At 31.6% G+C, this 19,516-nt stretch overlaps 1 protein-coding gene across 4 annotated transcripts in view; it reads right to left on the bottom strand.

The window, feature by feature from the left end:
* GALNT13 (polypeptide N-acetylgalactosaminyltransferase 13) overlaps nt 1–19,516 on the bottom strand; it is a 456,823-nt gene that overhangs the window by 183,458 nt on the left and 253,849 nt on the right. For all 4 annotated transcript variants that reach the window (XM_081052352.1, XM_081052350.1, XM_081052353.1 and 1 more), the window contains exons 5-7: nt 12,892–13,058; nt 12,025–12,232; nt 9,181–9,351 (exon numbers count right to left, since the gene is read on the bottom strand). In XM_081052352.1, the coding sequence (XP_080908478.1) occupies nt 9,181–9,351; nt 12,025–12,232; nt 12,892–13,058 (546 nt within the window). The remainder of the gene's footprint in view (nt 1–9,180; nt 9,352–12,024; nt 12,233–12,891; nt 13,059–19,516) is intronic.

The following is a 19,516-nucleotide window of genomic DNA, read 5'->3' as shown; positions in this document are numbered from 1 at the left end:
TTTCCAAAAGTCTTGGACTCTTCTCAAGATTAGAGATTAAGCCAATGCATAAAATCTAAACTCCCTTAATAATGAAATCTAAACTCTCTCTTTCTCTGCATAGATCTAGATCTAGACTGAAACCTAGACCAGATCTGGATCTAGATATATAGATATATATCAGATATCTAGATATCTATACATATGTGGAGGGAGGGAGGGGGAGGGGGAGGGGTGAAAGGGGGAGAGAGAGAGAGAGAGAGAATCTTTTCATGGCTTCTTCCTTCCTCTTGTCTTAGAGGTAAGAATATCTACTTTCCTCACGCTGTATGCTAGCGTCTGCTCTTGTGCTTTCAGCTGGTTCTTTCCTGACTACTCTTTCAGCCACTTGTTCATTAACTATTTACATTTATGTTTTATGACTTTGATTTCTAAATTGTTCCCTTGAGCTTACAAAACTGCTCAATTAAGTTCTATCCTAAATCAAAATATACCTTTACGTAATCCTACTACTCATTCAAACTAGGGATATATATTTTCTATCCCATTCACTGGTAGCCTTATAGAAAGGATACTGTCTAGCACTCCCTCAACTTCTCTTGACTTTCTAACTAGAATCTGGATCCTGTTCCCAACTCTACAATAACTTCTTTCTGAAAGGAGCCCATTGATTCTGAACTTCAATAGCCTTTCCTGAACTTCTTCCTCTAAAAGCCTTTAACACAATGCATCAGCCTCCCTGCTTGCAATTCTTTTCACCTCTGACTCACATTGCATTGTGCTAAAGAGATTTTTCCTTCTAACAATTAGATTATTAATTTTATGATTCTCATTGATGCCGTCCTCTTCCTTTCCCTTGCTGCCCTTCAGATCGCAGTCAAGTTCCTTGTTTCACATGTGTGACATGAGCACAATATACAATCATAACATTTTTTATAGAACTATGCATTTAATAATTATATTCTTTTATCCCCTAACATAGTCTTCCCCAGGGTCTCTCAGTAACAATTTTCTCTATCTGTATACAAGTAAGCTCATTCACCACATGTTTTTAATTTTCAGTCATCTCTATGAGGCTGACTCCTAATCTGCGTTTCTTTTCTGCATTGGTTGTGCTTTTTTAGATTATTCACTAGATTTTTTTAATAAAACAAAAAATTGGCTGTGCTCAGTGTCTTTAACACAGAACTGAGAATGTACTACCCTTTCCATATCTTCTCTTTCAATGTCCTCTATTTCCTTCCAGAGCCTTAATATAAAATGATGGAAACACCTTTCAGCACCTTTCTTTTTTGTGTCTCATTCAATCATTTCCCCAATACCTCCTTTTTTTTTTCCAAAGTACTTTTGACTCTTATCTCTTTTCTCTGTTATCAGGGTCACTATCTAATTTTAGTCCTCTTATTGCTAACCATGTGTTAATGGAATTTTCTTGCTCTTAGAGCCTGCCGCTTCCAAAAGTTATTCTATAAACCATAGCCAAATTCATTTCTCTATATCAAAACTCCTCTAAAAATGTTAACCAGATATTCAAAAACCTATTTCAAGGAATACATTCCAGCTTCTTATCCTGGCATCAGGGATCTGGAGTGACACAATGAGCTCTTCCATTCCTTTCAACTATTTCCCTGTACTTTAAATGTTTAGCTGTTACTAGTAAATGCTTCAAACTTCCTCACTTTTCTCACCCTGGTAATATGTTCACATTCATTTGCCACTTGGATTTTCCTTTTTAAACTCCCTTCATATATTCAAATTTGCTCTATTCTTAGGCCAATACAAAAGCTATATATTCCACAGAGCCTGCCCTCCTTCCAGTCGGGACGTAATATTTCCCTTCTACCTTCTATAGCACCCTGTTTTGTTCTCTCAAGGCACTTGTAACTTTTTATTGAGTATTATATTTATATCTATATACATTTTATGACTTCTGTACGTATAGCCAATATAATGGTTTAATAGTGTTAGACTATTAATAGACATTTATTGAATAAATAAAATTCTTAAAAAGCAATGTATTCCAGGGCCACAAAACAATCTATTTGAAAGTTTAAATTACGTGCACTTTTATTTCTAAAAGTGTAATTACAACCAAAACACTTTGCTCACATCTGCTAAATTGGTGAATAACAAAAATGTCTTCACTGATTCCAGAATTTTTAAAGGCCTTATTATCTAATGGGAGGTTGAGGGTTGAGTGTGAGGGTTGAGGGTTGATCTTTAATTTTAGAATTAAAGATATAAAGCTTTGTAACAATGTAGAATATTAAAGGACTCCAAAATTTAAGCATTTGACAAAAAAAAAAAAACACAAACAAAACTGAATCATTTTACCCCAGAAGTTGCTAAATCCAAAGAAATTATGATAGAATACTTTTGATTATTCAGTAATGCTAAAATGCAATGCCTGTATATTCACCAAGAAGATAATGTACCCTATATTTCACACTATGTGCTTGAAAAGTATGTATATAGTACGAAACTCTAGGGGGTAGCTAAGTTTAGGTTTTAGGAGTTAGTTTCTAGATTGATGGAGTTCAAAACTCAAACCCACAGACTAACCTTCAGCAAGTCACTTAACTTCTGTGCCTCAGTTTCATAATCTACAAAATAGGATCTATGTATCAATGTACATGATACTCTTAGAATAGAACCAATGCAAAGCTAGTACTATACATTTTAAATAGTTTTACTAAACAAGAAGAAAAGTTTGTCAAGATTACAATCAGCTTTATTTTTATTGTTTTCATAATCCAATTAATTTTAAATAGAATTTTAATATTTTATAGCTACAGAATCCTACAGATTTGGTTAGCCAAATTTAGTTGCAATGCGTTTAAATGATTTCTTCAAGGAACCCCAGATAGTTATAGTTAGTGGGCCAGTTAAAAAATATTTTCTTTCTTTCTTTCTTTCTTTCTTTCTTTCTTTCTTTCTTTCTTTCTTTCTTTCTTTCTTTCTTTCTTTCTTTCTTTCTTTCTTTCTTTCTTTCTTTCTTTCTCTCTCTCTCTCTCTCTCTCTCTCTCTCTCTCTCTCTCTCTCTCTCTCTCTCTCTCTCTCTCTCTCTCTCTCTCCCCCCCTCCCTCCCTCCCTCCTCCCTCCCTCCCTCCCTCTCTCTCTCCTTCCTTCCTTCTCTCCCTCCCTTTCTTCCTCTCTTAATTTCTTTCCTCCTTCCTTTCTTTCTTCCTTTTCTTTTTTTTTCTTTTCCTTCCCTTTCTTTCCCTTCCCTTCCTTTCCCTTCCCTTCCCTTCCCTTCCCTTCCCTTCCCTTCCCTTCCCTTTTTACTTCCTTTTCTCTCTCCCTTTTTCCCTCCCTCTCTCCCTCTCTTTTTCTTTATTTTTCTTTCTTTCTTCCTAATCATAACAACAATCAGTAATTTCTCGATTTATCCATTTAAGTTATACAGCAAAGGATTTGAGATAGCTAATTAGAAATTAGCTGATTTTAAGTTCCAAATTTATGCACCACGTTTTCCTGTGAATTTTAGCACTGTCCTTCAAAACAATTTCTTTCAAAGTTATTGAAACATCATTTGTTTTCACAAACTTTTTTCTTTTGCTATATTAAGATTCTATTTAATCTTAGTTGGCAAATAACCAAGGTCTCTGGACAAAAAGTCTAAAGAAGATTTGAAAGACTTTAGGCTGCTATTTGCATTGGTCAAATATCACAATATTCAGACTTAGTGTTTAGCGTTGTATCAACATTCCTCATATATTATAAACCATAATAAAAGAGAAGTTATAAATAAATATTTATTATTTATGCAAACACAGGTATGAATAGCTGAAATATTCATATAATTTTGATTTTCTTAAATCATAAAATATAATAGCTTCATTTAGTTAAACATTTTACAGGTTTAGAAATCAAAGAAAAATTAGATGCTATGAGTCTTTCTTCTTCCATCCTTGTTCTGTCCCCTATGCCTGACTATACAAAGTAGAAGAGAGAGAAAGGAACCAAAGGCATAACAATTATTTTATTAGTGCAATGAATACTCAGCTTCTGAATGTGATTAAAGGTTTTTACAGAGAAAAAAGTGGGAAGATTAGTGGAATATTACACATGATGAGATTCATTTGAACATGTTTGGGTGAGAAGATGCAACTTTCCATAGAAAAGAAACTGTTACTGTAAGAGTTTATGCTATCTTAGACTCTAAGCAAGAAAGCTTACTCAAATCCTGTAGAATCTATGGAAGAGAAGAGTTTCGAAGTTATTTTTAAAAGATAAAAAAAAAGTTAAAGTTTTGCTTAGTATAGGCAAATGAGTTGTTTTTCTACCAAAGAACCCATTTACCAACAAGTATTGGAATCAAATGCCTTACCCTGTCCTTAAAGGAGTAGTTTTTTTTTTTTTTTTCCTTAATCTTTTTTCATAATCCTCTCTACCTGAAAAAACCCTAAGCTTCCAAGTGGATATACAGTAGTTGGTGCAAGTTTTAGTCTTTCCTTCTACTTTCATTTTATGCATAAGAGGGGTCAACATAAAAAAATAAGGTTAGCTGAAATCAAATGTTTTAAGATATTTTGGTTGATGTGATAAAATTTTTAGTATTTTAATGTGATATTTAATTCATCACCTTGTAACCTTTCTATAGTACCTTTGTTTTCTTCTCACCTCAACAGACTGCTAGTAAAGTCTTGTAAATTATCCCCTAAGCCATTAGAAAGTAATACAACATAATATAAATATGCTGTTTTTCTCCAAAAAACATAGATTCACTTATTCCATCTGAGGTGGAATCTTTTTCTCTCAAAATCAGCATATATTAGATTTTAACATGAGTAGGTAAGAATGCTGAACAGTTGAACATTCCAAAGTTCAATTGTTTCTTTCAAAGTCTTTTTCTGCTCAGAACCTTCACCTTTCCTGTAGTGTTGCTTTAGTATCTCCTGTTGCAAAAAAAAAAAAAAAAAAAAAGTGTCTCACAGGCTTTGAGAAGATTGGTCTATGCTTCTGTTTTCCAATTTAGAGGTATATTTTCATTGGACTAAGAAAAACAGAATATCTGACAGGAAAAATTAAGAAATATATCATCAGTCGCTATTAAACAATAAGTGATATTGCCTTATATTTTTATAAGATTTTACAGAATAAAATGAGTGTATTCATTTGTTAGACTTACTAGGAGAACTATAAATTGAAGTCAATGATACTTTTGGGGGAAAATAAATTGGCAGAAGGTATCAACAATATTAAAACAAATTTCATATTGTCTGATTGCATAATTCCAAAGAGACCACATTATATGCAAAAACTGTAGCTCAGAAGACATAATTGGGAAAAATAAATATAAAAACACTCTTAATTGACTTTAGATTATCAAAAATGGAGGATAAGCTAAGTAAATTGAAATATTAGCAGCAATTAAAATTTTTATTTGTGTAGAAAATTTAAAAACATATGACATATCAACTTTTAAATTATGAAGAAATGTATCTGGAAAGAACTATAACAAAAAAGAGGTGGCTCACTGATGTCCGGTTTTATCCTGCTTTAGGTACTTGTCACATTTATTTTGCAATGCATACATGTTAGTTACATGATCATAAATAAATTAAAAATAACTCATTTCAAATACATTTCTCATGTAATATTTTACAGTACTTCATGAGTTAGGAAAGGCTGGGAGGATAATTTTCCATTTAACAGTTGAGAAGACTGGGTAACTTCCCAATTGGAAAAGCTTAAAGGAAAACCCAGATCCTCCAAAGCCAGAGTCAATACTTCTTCAATGATTCCACACGACAGGAAGCCAGAAATATATATGTGGTCATTCCAGAATATTTTTTTTCAAAATAAAGGCACAATGATTGTAATCTCAGGTGTTACTAACAATGTTACTTATTTAATCTTTATAAATTCCTAATTCCAATTGAGAGAAAATATATGTATGAGATCAGACAAATGTTTAAAAAGGGGATATCAAAGTACGTAAAAAGTGTTAGGTACAAGAATCCATAATTACATCTATATTACATTTATTATGATAGGAAGACTTAGAAGAAATTATAAAACTTTATTGTTTTGCTTTAGGAAGATACTGAACATGGTACTCCAAGTTAAAATGCAGGAAGTCATACTAAGAATATTAATAATAACTAAATGTAAGAGTCCATAAGGTAAAACACAAAGGGTAAAGAAAGTTAATAGACTTGATAAATAACCTGTAGGATTTTAGTAAAGAAATCTATTTTAATCACTGAGAAATTAAAGTAGAAACGAATATCTTTATAACTATGTATTGAGGGTTACTCACAGGGCATAATTAAGAAACTAAAGCAATCAATGAGATTAAAGCCAGATTGTTTTCCAGAAGCACACATCACTCTAGCAGCAGACATAGCTTAATTCCTGTGCATCTAGACCCTGGCCATGTATGCTGGCCTCCTTCCCTCATCCACCATACATATGGCCAGTCCCAGACAGTGAGCAACTTCAGAGCAGAGACTGCCTTTTTCATTTTCATATATGCAGAATTTAGCACATATGTGTATTTGCATATAAACTCAGACTCACTTCAATAGTTTCAACAGAATCACTCAAAAGTTAGATGCATTAGAAAAAATGCATAATACACCCCAATCTAATTAAATGATTTGACAGATTATCTGTACTACCAGATAATCTCTGATACTAGTTAATATTCCATTAGATTATATATGTGCACACTCATAGACGGCTAACTTGTCTAATATTTTAAATCTCCGCCATTTCCCAGGCAGTAGCCTCTAAGTCAAAGGTCACAAATTAAAGAGATTATAGCCAGGTAAATAAAGTCGATATGTGAAGTTGGTTAGTTGCAATAAGCATATTTATCTCACCTTGATTGGGACACAGCTACAGAGAAATATTTCTCCAAGTGCAAGAATGATGAGAAAAGGCAACTCAAAGCCAGGGACACACACACAAAAGGAGTTGTAGGGATCCGGCTACACTTCCATGCTACTTCTAGATGGGCAGCTTCTACTCAACTCCTCAAGTAGGAATACTGCACCACTGGAATAAGATCTTCTGACTTTTCAAGAATAGCTGCAAATCCAGATTTTTATTTAAAACATCTCATTTTTAAAATTTTGGTAGTGTTTTTTTAAATGCAAAACACTGTAGACCAAGTAAAACACACCTATGGAACATATTTGACACGCCACCTGCTGATTTATGACCTCTGCTGTAACAATTTGATTACTCTATTGTTGCACGTATAATTGAGATATTCCTGAAAAGTCATATAATTTGACTACTAAAATGTCAAGCAGAGTTTAGTAATAAGGAAACTAAATACTCAGGATTATGTGTGTCATTATTCCATACTTATAACTTCACAAATTCCAAGTATTTCACAAACTCCATTTATTATCAAAATGAAGATACCAAAGCCCAGAGGTGAAAATAGAATAAGTAAAAACCAATATAAACTATGCTTTAAGTGTGGTATAACTAAGAGTAGGTCACAAGTTCAAGTTAGTTCTCTATGTATGCAGGTATATGATCATATTTCTAAATGATGACTAACTAGTTAATTATTGTCTTATGAAAGTTCTGTCTTAACTGACATTTTGAATGAAGCATTCCACTAAGAAAACTAATATTTCAACCTTATTTTAATCACTTTAGCTATTCAGAATTCTGTTAATCAAGTAGGAAAAAAAAAAAACTGTCTTCAACATCCAGGATGATTTACCTGTTTGTACAAATGTGAAAAAGATAATCACATCTTCAAATAATAGATTACAAGTACAAAGAAAGTTCACATTGTCACTATGCTGATGATAATTACCTGCAGGCTGTTACAACACAGCCCATGAATTAATTAACCTTTTGCCATAAATCTCTAGAAACTTCAGCAAAGACAGCTTTCTCTTTTTCTTTTGCTCCCTCAGCATTTTAGAAAGTGAAATACTGTGTAGTTATGGTGGGAAACAAATAAAATATACTTATATTTTATCAGTTTTATATTTACCAACTTTGTATTTTACAATAAAACCACATAAATTGTGGTAAAAATGTAGGAAGTTGGATGTCTCATCTTATGTTTCAGTTAATGAAAGATGGGAGATAATGTGTGGTTTCTATGTAGAGCTTTACTTTCATGAACGAGATCAGTAAATTCTTACTATAAATGTTGGCTACCTCTTATTAAGTTGGTGCAAAAATAATTGCGGTTTTTGCAATTGTTTTTTTAACCTTTTAAACCGCAATTATTTTTGTACCAACCTAATAATTATCTACCTTTTGACTCCAAGAAAATAAAGTTAGTCAATTTTTAGACTTAGTTTTAATTAATTCATTAAATAACAGATCTCGCCAATGGGTAAGTCATTCCCTCATTAGGTTAGCAGACATGCTTATTTAGATAATGAGTTATATGTATTCTTTCAGAATGTTAGGGTATTTCTCTATTATTCCAATTAAATGATTTGCCAAATTAATCTTTAAAGAGCTAAACTAATGAACTCCCTCCCCAAAGTATTCTTCAGTAAATTAATATTTGGTTGCAGATACGAGGTACACAATAATATGCTAAAGTAAAAGGAGATAACTTTATGTTAATAAAATGGGTAATGCTTACCTAGACAACTAAAAATGCATATGCTATTTTTTTTATTTTGTATTAAGGGCTAACACATATTTTATGAATAAATATTTCAAATTAAGTAGCTATTTTCAATAATTTTGGAATAAATCCTTCACAATTGTTAATATATTAATATTTTCCAAATGAATTTTTCTTTTGTATTCCCAAAAAGGTAGTTCTTTAAGGTTGGTAAATTTGAATATTTACCAGAACATTTTTGGTTATTTCAGATTTGAGAATACCTCTACTATAAAGCATAAACATTTAGGCAATACATATGTCTACCTGAAGTGTCAAGTCTAGCACGTATTTGACACATACACAACTTAAAATAAACATATTTTGAATATAAAATGAATATACAAAAAATATGCAAAGTTTCAAAAGAAATTTTGCACTTCTGCCAATACTTAAATCTGCCTATGCTAATTTAAACTAGATTTAATATAGCCATCGATTCTTAGATGATCATGTAAAAAGTGATAATTCATATGTATATATGAATAAAAAAGTATATGAGGGACTTGAAGATTTAAAAATAAGAACACACATTTATAATACTTCTTAATTATTATAGAAATACACAAGCTATCCTTTGGAAGTTATGATCTACATACCTGACAGGTAATGTTCTGTCTCCTTTCCTCCTATCCATTTCTCTTTGGGGAACAGGATACCAACGGAAATTCAGTTTCCAGTTAAAACCACCATAAGTCATGTCTGACCCAGCCATATATTCAAAGGTATCATCACTAATCACATCAATGATGGGGCACACAACTGTTTTCCTGAAGAAAAAGTAAAACCAGATTACATATAAATAATAATTTAAATGTCACATTAGTTTCTTCAAACTCAATATAGATGATACATTTTAATTTAATTATTTTATGACTTTAATACTATATTTTTATTCTCTCTATGTTTTTATTGATTTTTGCCTATGGAATGATTTCATTTTACCATATCTTTCTTACAGTCAACTTTATAATACCATGTATAATCTAATCAAATATAATAATTGATCTTTAAGCAGATTTCCAAATGCATTCTAAGTACTAACTCAGCAGGGTGAACATGGTCTATTTTTCATAAAATCTCTACCCACAGCATGATTAGAAGATGTGCTTTGATATTATGCATCATTTTAGTTATTTCTTTTATAGAAAAGTAATAGCATGAAGGGAGTGGAAAATGGATGATTGCATTAGATCTGGTAGTTTGACTATCAGAGGGGTAAGGTTAGTTTAAAGAAATAGTTTTAAGAAAATCTTCATGGGAAAAAAAATATCACTACCAGGAAAAACAAACAAACAAACAAAAGTCAACAAAAAGAAACAATTATAAAAATTATGATCATCAGTATTAAGTAAATATTTCCTGTGAAAGATATTAGGGTGATGACAATTTCTGAGAAAACTGTCCTAGACTTAAGCGTTTATAGCAACAATCTACATATTTTAAGATAGGAAAAGATAAGCAACTTCAGTTTCTGGTGTTTGTCCCATGACCCATCTTTTCTTAAAGGAAGAGGAAGAGCCAGGAGAGGTATTCTTGATAGTGGCTTTTTAAGGTAAGAAATTGTTCACCATTGGAGATCATTGGGTACTCTTTTAATCTACGTTGTGTCTCCTCCAATCTTCCGTACTCCCAGCCTATGTTTCATTATGGGCTCAACCTTCTGTCATTTCCACAGGAAAGGTCAGGTCTACCATGTTTGCATTGGTTGTAGCTAATTCTGAAGAGCAGAGCTTACTTTTCATATGTGATAGAAAGTAAATATACAAATATTATTTTTAATCACCCATAGATGTGGAAAGCAAACAAATGTTGTCTCTCATTTATTCTGGTTTTGTAACACCGGTATCATCAACGCAAATTTTCCATTGGGTCTTATATTCCACACAATTTGTTAAAGCCTGGAGTTCTCTGAAATCAATAGAATTCATTTAGCCTTGGAAAAGTTTCTTGGTAATGCTGGTCCCTACCAAATCACTATCATTTTCTCTTTCTTCATTAAATTTAATGATTTAATTTTTAGGAAGATGAAATTATATCTAATACCCTTGAATAGGACTTTATTATCTAGTTATGGCAACTTCAGAACTTAGAAGTAGGATAAGACATTAGAGATCATTATATGCAAATACAATTTAAACATGTTGTTAGATTAAAAAACAAATGATCTATGCTTAACCATATTGAAACAATATTATACTAAAAACTCACTAAGTTGAACATGAAACACATGTTTTAAAAAGCAGCATAGTGTATGGAATGGTGCCAGGAAATGCATTTAAGTTGTCCAAATTCACTTCACTTTGCCAGGCTTACCCTTCTGTGGGTACTCTACAATACACAGAGTGAAAAAATGTCATTAGCCATGTAGTACACTCTGTTGACTAAAAGGTTCCTACTCCTTTCTTTAACTGCTATGGTTCATTTTACTGACAACCTCCATCCATCTTCCTGGCAAGTTCCAAATCCTGCTGTTTATGTGATGTAGCTGGACTAGCTCACACTAAGCGACCCCTGTCTTGGATGCTTAATTAAAAACTTCAATTCCAGAAAGATCTTTCTACTGTAGATGAAATGACTTTGTAAGCAAGGTGTTATGCAATGCTTTGCTATTATATCAGACAGTATTCAATATATTTGTCTTCATTAAGTGCTTGGGAATTACACTCATTTATCACCAATGTTTATGAATATCTTTAAAAAAAAGCTCATACTTCACAGCATCATCATCAGAGACAACTGCAGATATCAATGAGGGTTTTCATTTATATAAAGTATTATTCAATCTTTCAGATTCCACTGTTTGTATGTACAAAGTAGCAATATTGTTTAAACAAACTTATTCTTTATAGCTGTGCTATGTTTTTTTTTTTTGATTTTTGGTTAAATCATGATTTCATTTCAGTGTTATGTGTGCTTATTTTTAAGATCCTGAAGGTGGTTTTGAACTAGACTTTGAATAAGGGCAGTGACCAAGTGAAGGAAGGCTAGTCTGAGAATGGGAAAAGCTGAATTGTCCCTATCACTTCCAATAGCTGGGGCAAGCTACTTAACTTACCTGTTCATTCCTATCATTAGGTACAGGTAAGAACATCTATATTAGCTATCTCACACAGTAGTTGTGAGGATACAATATGGTGCTTTGAAAATGGATTTTATAAAATGGTACTACTTCAAATTACACTGATTTCCTTCACCTAAAAAATGAATATTCAACACATTTTTACAGTTTGAATGTGTTGATTATTTCTAACTCACATGTTCCTGTTCATCCCTAATAAGCCAAGGTCTTTATTAAATGAGAGGGGTAGAGATGGCTATTTTCAAAGCTAGTAAATGAACCTTCTGAAAAATAGCGACCTCAGAGAGAGTTTTGATAGAAAGTCGAAATGTCCTAACAGGTTCAGTCATAACCCAGGCAGACACAACACATGATTTCTTACCTGTCTTCCTTTATTCTCGCCAGCAAGGGCTCCAACCATCCTAAAGTACATTCACAGTGTGCATCGAGAAAAGTTATGACCTGCCCTTTTGAAGCAGCTGCTCCTCGAAGGCGGGCACGTATTAACCCAGAACGCTCTTCCATTCTGATAATTTTTACTGGCACTTCTAAATTTTTCACATAGTTCTCTAATGTCAACTTGAGAAAATCTGTAACGTGCAATGAAAATGCATAAGAAAGTTTTGAGACTGTTTTAAGACATAGAAGAGATACTACTGCCCAGATGAAAATTCAATACACAGAAACGGTGGCCGACACCTGTCAATATTTTTTTGCAGTAGATGAAATAAAGATATAGAGATTTCATAAGTATATTAATGTACAAGTATTATTATAACTCTGTTACTTCACTGACAATGATAAGGATAAAATAAGAAGTTAATATATCAAACTCTCATTTAGAAACTGAGCCACAATGGCAAATGCAGCCTCCTTAATTATGTTATTTATTTTGCATTTGACTGAACTAAAAGAAGAAAGGAAAGACAAGTATCCATAAAGTCATATAAATGCTTAATCACATAAGCTGTTGAGTTGGGGAAAAAATAGAACACTTCTGAAAGTTATTTTGGCTGATTTCTCGGGTTAGTCAGAGCCAAGTGGAATCATGAGAAATACTGAAAGAACTAGTTACTTGTTCCTAGAGTTGTCATTGAGTAGGTACGTTAATGAAAATACACTGACGATGATGGGTGGTTTCAAGATTAGTATAATTATAAGGAAAATACAGATCATTTTCCAGATGCCTCTTTAACCATAATAAAGTTTTCTAATTAAAAAAATGCATATACAAGAAAAGTATTTATACCTCTTTCACTTGCATCATCCACCAAGATGACCTCAGAAAGTAAATAGTGTGGGGAACGATTTATAACACTATAAACAGTTCTAAGGAGAGTGCTCCAAGCTTCATTATGAAACACAATGACTACACTTGTGTTTGGAAGATCATCAGGGTAGACCTTTGTCTTGCATCTGCAACAGAGGAAAGAAGTATTTGTTAATAAATAATTCATTTATAATTCTGATCACTGTAATAACAAAAATTTATAACACAATTTAGACATGAAAGACCCTTACTAAAGAAAACATTTTATGAACATCTAAAATAATTTTCCTTTTTATAAATGCTGTAATAATTGGCATTTTGAAAATTAAATATGTATAATTACTAACATTTCGTTTTTACTCCTGCAGGTAACCAAGCGGCATGATTTCCACAAGTCTAACAAAGCTAAAGTAATATTCTGAGACTGTCAGTAGAAGACCAGGTACAACAGACATAGATGAATTCATTTAGTGGATTTCATTTTATTCTTTGTTTAGAAAAAAATAATTATTATATAACTCAAAAAAATCATAAGAACATAAGAACATAAAAAGACATATGCCCACAGGGTTTTGAAGCATGTAAAACATATTACTTGTCTATTCTAAAATCCAGTTATGCATTCTGTTTTGAAAATCTAGGTTTACATTCTGTTGGAGAATGCTATAAGCCGTGACTGCTTGGAAGGAAAGGTTTAGGGACCAGGATGAATGTTGCAGATTCTTGATTAGTACTACATAATTGAAATCAGAGATTAGGAATGGGAATGGTAGGCAACCAGCAATTCTCAAACTTTAATGGGCATAGGAATCACCTAGGGATTTATTAAAATGCATATTCTGACACTGTAGGTCTGGGGTGCAGCCTGAAAGTCTGTATTTTTCAAAAAAGCTTCCAGGTGACTCAGATGCTGCTGGTCCCTGAAGCACACTGATTAGTAAGGGCTAAACCATAATTGTCATTAGTATTAGAATTTGATAATAAAAGTTATCTTGACAATAACTTTTAACTTGGCTTATAAATCCAAAGTAGCCCAGATTTTACTTTTCAAATAATAAATCCAAAACAGTACATTGGGATAAATAATATAATATGTATATTTTTCTAGTGGTCATCAACAGTTTAATATGCAGGTGGTCCTTCCCTTCCTCAACATGACAATATTCAGATATTTCTGACATGTACTTTTAATTCATCATGATTATATAATAATAATAATAATAATAATAATAATAATAATAATAATGCCACTGAGTATCCAGAACAGGAATAGAAGTTTATTCACCTTAGGTTATGTTTTCATGTCAAATGTGAAGAGAATTAAAATCATTTCATAAAATAAAGTGAACGAGATATTTCCTGCTACTCATGAACAACCTGCTACGTGACACAAAATAAGCATTGTCAAAGTCAGTCTCCTTTACAGGTAAATAAAATAAAAAAAATCAGTAAAATGTGGGAAATGAAGGCATATAATAAAACAAATACTGATTGAGTGCTTATTGAGATTTTAATCATCTTTTAAAACAATTTAAAATATCACCTGCTCAGTGAATCTTCTGTAATATAGCCAGGTAAAAATGTACATATACCTGGACCTTATTTTTTTCCCACATACATTTATTTGAAATATATTTATTATGTACCCACAAAATATGATATTGCATATCTAAGAAAAGACAACTATAGGGAAAAATATAGTTTGATTCACAGTTCTTCCCATTTTGCTGGGAAAAATTCAAGATTCAAGTATTTTCTCTGTGCTTCATCATTTGAATTAGCAGCTAGTCATTAGCCATACTGGTAAGTCAAAAAAGTTCTCTCCACAACTTTCCTCCAACCCCAATTATTTGCCTCATCGAAACACCCCATCATTTTCAGCATGCTAAGCAAAATTTATGGTCAAGATCATCATATCATCAATAAAAAGTAAAGCTGGAAAAAAATGCTGAAAGTAGTCCAACAGTCAACAACTAGTGGTTTTAACCCCAGGACAACAGTCGATAAAGGCTACTTAGTATCATTTGGAAAAACGTACTTAATTCTAAATCAACACTTTTGTATGTTACATTAAATGCCAACAAAGACAAAATGAATCAGATATTAATTTAGATAAATCATTTAAATATCAAAATAAAAGCAGATATTTAGATCTAGTGTCTGAAACTATTTCTACCATGGTCTATTCCTGTGGTTTAAAAATATCCACTCCAAATGCTAATTTTATATTCATTATATGTGACAAACTTATAATGAACTAATTTACTATTAATGTAGCTATTCTGTTTACTTAGGGAAAATTTCCACTATGTCATTATTTAATGTAGCATAAAAATAAAATGTGGTTAACATTTTTATTAATTCTTCTTGTTATGTAAAAAGTTATTTAGCAAAGATGACTTGTATAACATGAAAATCATTAATAGAATAATTCTTAAGCTATACAATTTCATAATTTTCTGTGTCACTTTATCTACCGTGTTTCCCCAAAAATAAGACCTAGTCGGACCATCAGCTCTAATGCATCTTTTGGAACAAAAATTAATATAAAATTCATATAATTAATTTTTAATTAATATATTTAATTTTAATTAATATAAAATATAATTTTAATTAATATAATTAAAATAAGACCCAGTCTTATTTTAATATAAGACCAGGTATAATATAATATAATATCATACAATATCATAAAATACCTGATATAATATAATATAATATAATATAATATAATATATAATACTGGGTATAATACAATACAATACTGGGTATAATACAATATAATACTGGTATAATATAATACTGGGTATAATATAATATAATATAATATAATATAATATAATATAATATAAGACTAGGTCTTATATTAATTTTTGCTCCAAAAAATGCATTAGAGCTGATGGTCTGGCTAGATCTTATTTTCGGGAAAACACGGTAGTTATCTCAAGTGCAATGATATATGTATGAGCAAGAGTTATAATATGCATTATTTCTGATGTGTTTGTGATACACTGAGCTAGTATCATTGCTTGTATTTCATCAAAGCTTAAGATACACCATGATTTTATGTACCACTAGGAAAGAAAAAAAGTTGTCAAACTATGGCATAATGATTTCTTTTTTTTTTAATTAAAATTTATCGGGGTGACAATTGTTAGTAAAGTTACAAAAATGAAATAGTACCATTTGCAACAACATGGATGTATCTTGAGATAATTATGCTGAGCGAAATAAGTCAGACAGAAAAAGTCGAGAACCATATGATTTCACTAATATGTGGGATATAAAACTGAAAACAACAAAAGAACAAGACAAACAAACGAAGAAACAAAAACTCAGACATAAACAATAGTTTAGTGGTTACCAGAGGGTCAGGAGGGAGGGGAGTGATAGATGAGGGTACAAGGGATCCAATATATGGTGATGGAAAAAGAACTGACTCTGTGTGGTGAACATACAATGTGATATATAGATGATGTATTACAGATTCGTACACCTGAAATCTATGTAACTTTACTAATGATTTCTTATTAACAGAATATATTTAATAATTAATTAAAGCTTACAGAAAAAGCTTTTAAATTCATTGGGCATAGACTTCTATAAATATTGTCATGCTTGCTTACGAATCAGTTGCACCAGCTTCCTGTGGCACCAGTTGCTTTGAAATTTCTTTCATCTATTCTAAGGGTCTTTCTCCTGCTTTAGGTTGTATTGCTTAACACATGAGAGATATGATCAGCTCATAATAATGGACATTATTGTGGGAGCACAATGTATATGTAATTAACTGTGAGAGTTAATTACATTTTATTTTTATGCTACATTAAACAAAATATAAATCAGCTTCATTGTCTTTTGGTTATCTTCCTTGGTACTGGAAAGTTGTGTTCTTCAAGATTTAAGATACAAAGGTGTTATGTAAGGATCTTGATGAAACGTGGATTGTGATTCAGTAGGTCCAAGATTCTGCATTTCCAATAAGATCTCTGGTGATGTCCACACTGCTGACCCCTAGTTGACATGATAAGAAGCAATGCAATAAAAATCAGTCAGCTGTTGACTAGCAGAAAATATAAAATAGTTGTCATTGCTCCAACAGTAAATATTCGTTTCATCATATGAGATTTGATTCTCACCGTTGCCTCCTTGCCTTTCTTTTTGGACAATAATTTTTTGTTCTAATACTCAATCTTACTGTAATCTCTTTGAAGAAATGTTGGATGACAGACTCTGCACATGTAGAATAAACAGTGACTGTAACTCAGTTGATGTGTTACTACATGAACAGCCACGACCACATTCACAAAAGCTTAAGAAACACTGCCTACCTAACAACTGCCAGCTTGTGATTGTAAATAACCACTGACTCATTGGCTTTAAAACTCATTTTGATTTCATACGTATAAAAAGTTTATATCTTAGAACAGGTGAATAAAATTACTTTTTGTATAGTCAACAAAAATTACTGAAAGCATTGTTTGTTTTTTAATGTCTTTAGTTTCTAAACTGGGAAAGTTTTTAACGCACTGATTTTTCCAGAAATAATTAAAAACAAACAAACAAACAAACAAACAAAAAAGCAAAACAAAGAAACCTACATGATGAAGGTTAGGCTAAGTACTTAAAATAAATCGGATGTGTCTAATACTTTTTTCTCCCTGACGCATGGCAAACAATTTCTTCTTTGTAATATTACAAAAATAATTTCACCTCTGTCCACCTCAGCTTTTTTTACATCTTTTACATAATAAGATTAAAGTAGATAATCTGAAATTAGTAGACATTGCAGAGTAAAGCTCAGAATCTCCAAATGGTGAAATTAGAAAGCACTTTTAAAGTTGACTAATTCAAACCTTCATTTCACAGAACACAAGTCTCAGTCACAGAGCTAGTTCAATATTGTTCAATAAAGTAATAATAATAATAATAATAATTAGTAGTAGTAATTTATTACTTAATAATATTAGTAACAGTAATGATTTCTACCCCATATTATATGCTATATTACACATTTTAAATAATATTACTGGTGTCTGAATAATTAGAAAAAAACATTTAATTTATTCAAAAATATGCCTTAATGTTACACTCAAATATGTATCTTTAAATCAAATAGAGAAATAGCTATTCCCTTAGGACCATTTCATTAAAACCGAGCATAGAAAGTCAGCTTTCAATGAAATTATGCACATACAGACTGAATACTCTTTTAGAATTCTGTCTTATGAAGACATTATTTTTCTTTTATGTAAACATCTAAATGAGATTGGCAAAACTGACATTATTGTGGGAGCACAATGTATATGTAATTAACTGTGAGAGTAAAAGTGGCAGACTGCGATAGCTATTTTTATCAATTTGAAAGGAATATTTGATGTCCACTCATCCAATTAAGTTCCTGAAATATGGTGTTCCAGTAAAATCATAAGCTTTATCACAGCAGCATTTTATATTTACACTATATTATGACATACTGAATCTGTAATACTTGAAATAAAGTGAAAATTTATTTCCTTTTAACTCTGTAATAATATATGTGTGGCTCTTAATTTTTGTCTGCACATTAGAATCATTCCTTGAGCTGGAAGAAACAAAACAAAACAAAACAATACAAAACAAAACAATACAAAACAAAACAAAACAAAACACTGATTGTGTGGGTTTCAGTAACAGAGATTCTGATTTCAGTATCTGGGGTGTGGCCATAATAATGGAATTTTAAAAATAAGTTCCCTGGATATTTGTATGTATAAGCAAACTTGAGAATTGCTACTTAAAGTTATTCACCAGAAACACTGGTTTTTAGACATATGTATGTAAAACTTTTTTACGCTTACATCAACATTTTAAAATATTATGCGTAAGGTTATGCATATACGTATCAGATGAAATTAATAATCACTATTTCCTGTAATTGTAAGCCCTAGAGTCAGAAAGTCATCTCCACTTCACTTACACTCTCTTCTGTCATCTGCATGTACACTAATATTGATTCAGTCTTTTATGTATCAACTGTTGATTTATATAAATAGATGAGAAATAAATCTACCTGTTCTACTTTGGAGAGAATTTGGGGGTAGGATCGTGTTTCTAATGTCTGGAACTGGGAAATGCAGTGACATAATTTACCTATTTACTATCTTTCCCCTTGGATAGGCATGCATTATGGGAACACAGACTGTTACAATTTGATTTTATCCTTTTCAAAACCACAGTGATGTTTTCAGATAAGCTACTGAATACAACATGCCACATCAAAGAAAGAACAATTGACTAAAAGATGAAAATGTGAAATCACAAAAGATCCATAATTAGAAGGTAGTTTAGTTAGACACCATCCATTTAGGACTACAAAGGCTGTCAACACTGTAGTTTGAAGGACTTGGTGGATCACTGCTCAGTGAGTCAGTGGTTACTTTTTACTTCCTCAATCAAAGAAAATTAATAACAGTAATTAAAAGTAAGGACAATACAAGTGCTCTAAATCCTTTTTTTAAAAAGCTATGGGAATTGCATTGAACCTTGTAAAATTATGTGTGGTTTGTATGTTTCCCAATCATTAAAATTCATATTCACAGAGAGAAATTTCATCATTTTCCAA

The sequence above is a fragment of the Rhinolophus hipposideros genome, assembly GCF_964194185.1.
Source record: "Rhinolophus hipposideros genome assembly, chromosome: 6".
Taxonomy (NCBI): Eukaryota; Metazoa; Chordata; class Mammalia; order Chiroptera; family Rhinolophidae; genus Rhinolophus; species Rhinolophus hipposideros.
This window is presented reverse-complemented; position numbering and strand designations above follow the sequence as displayed.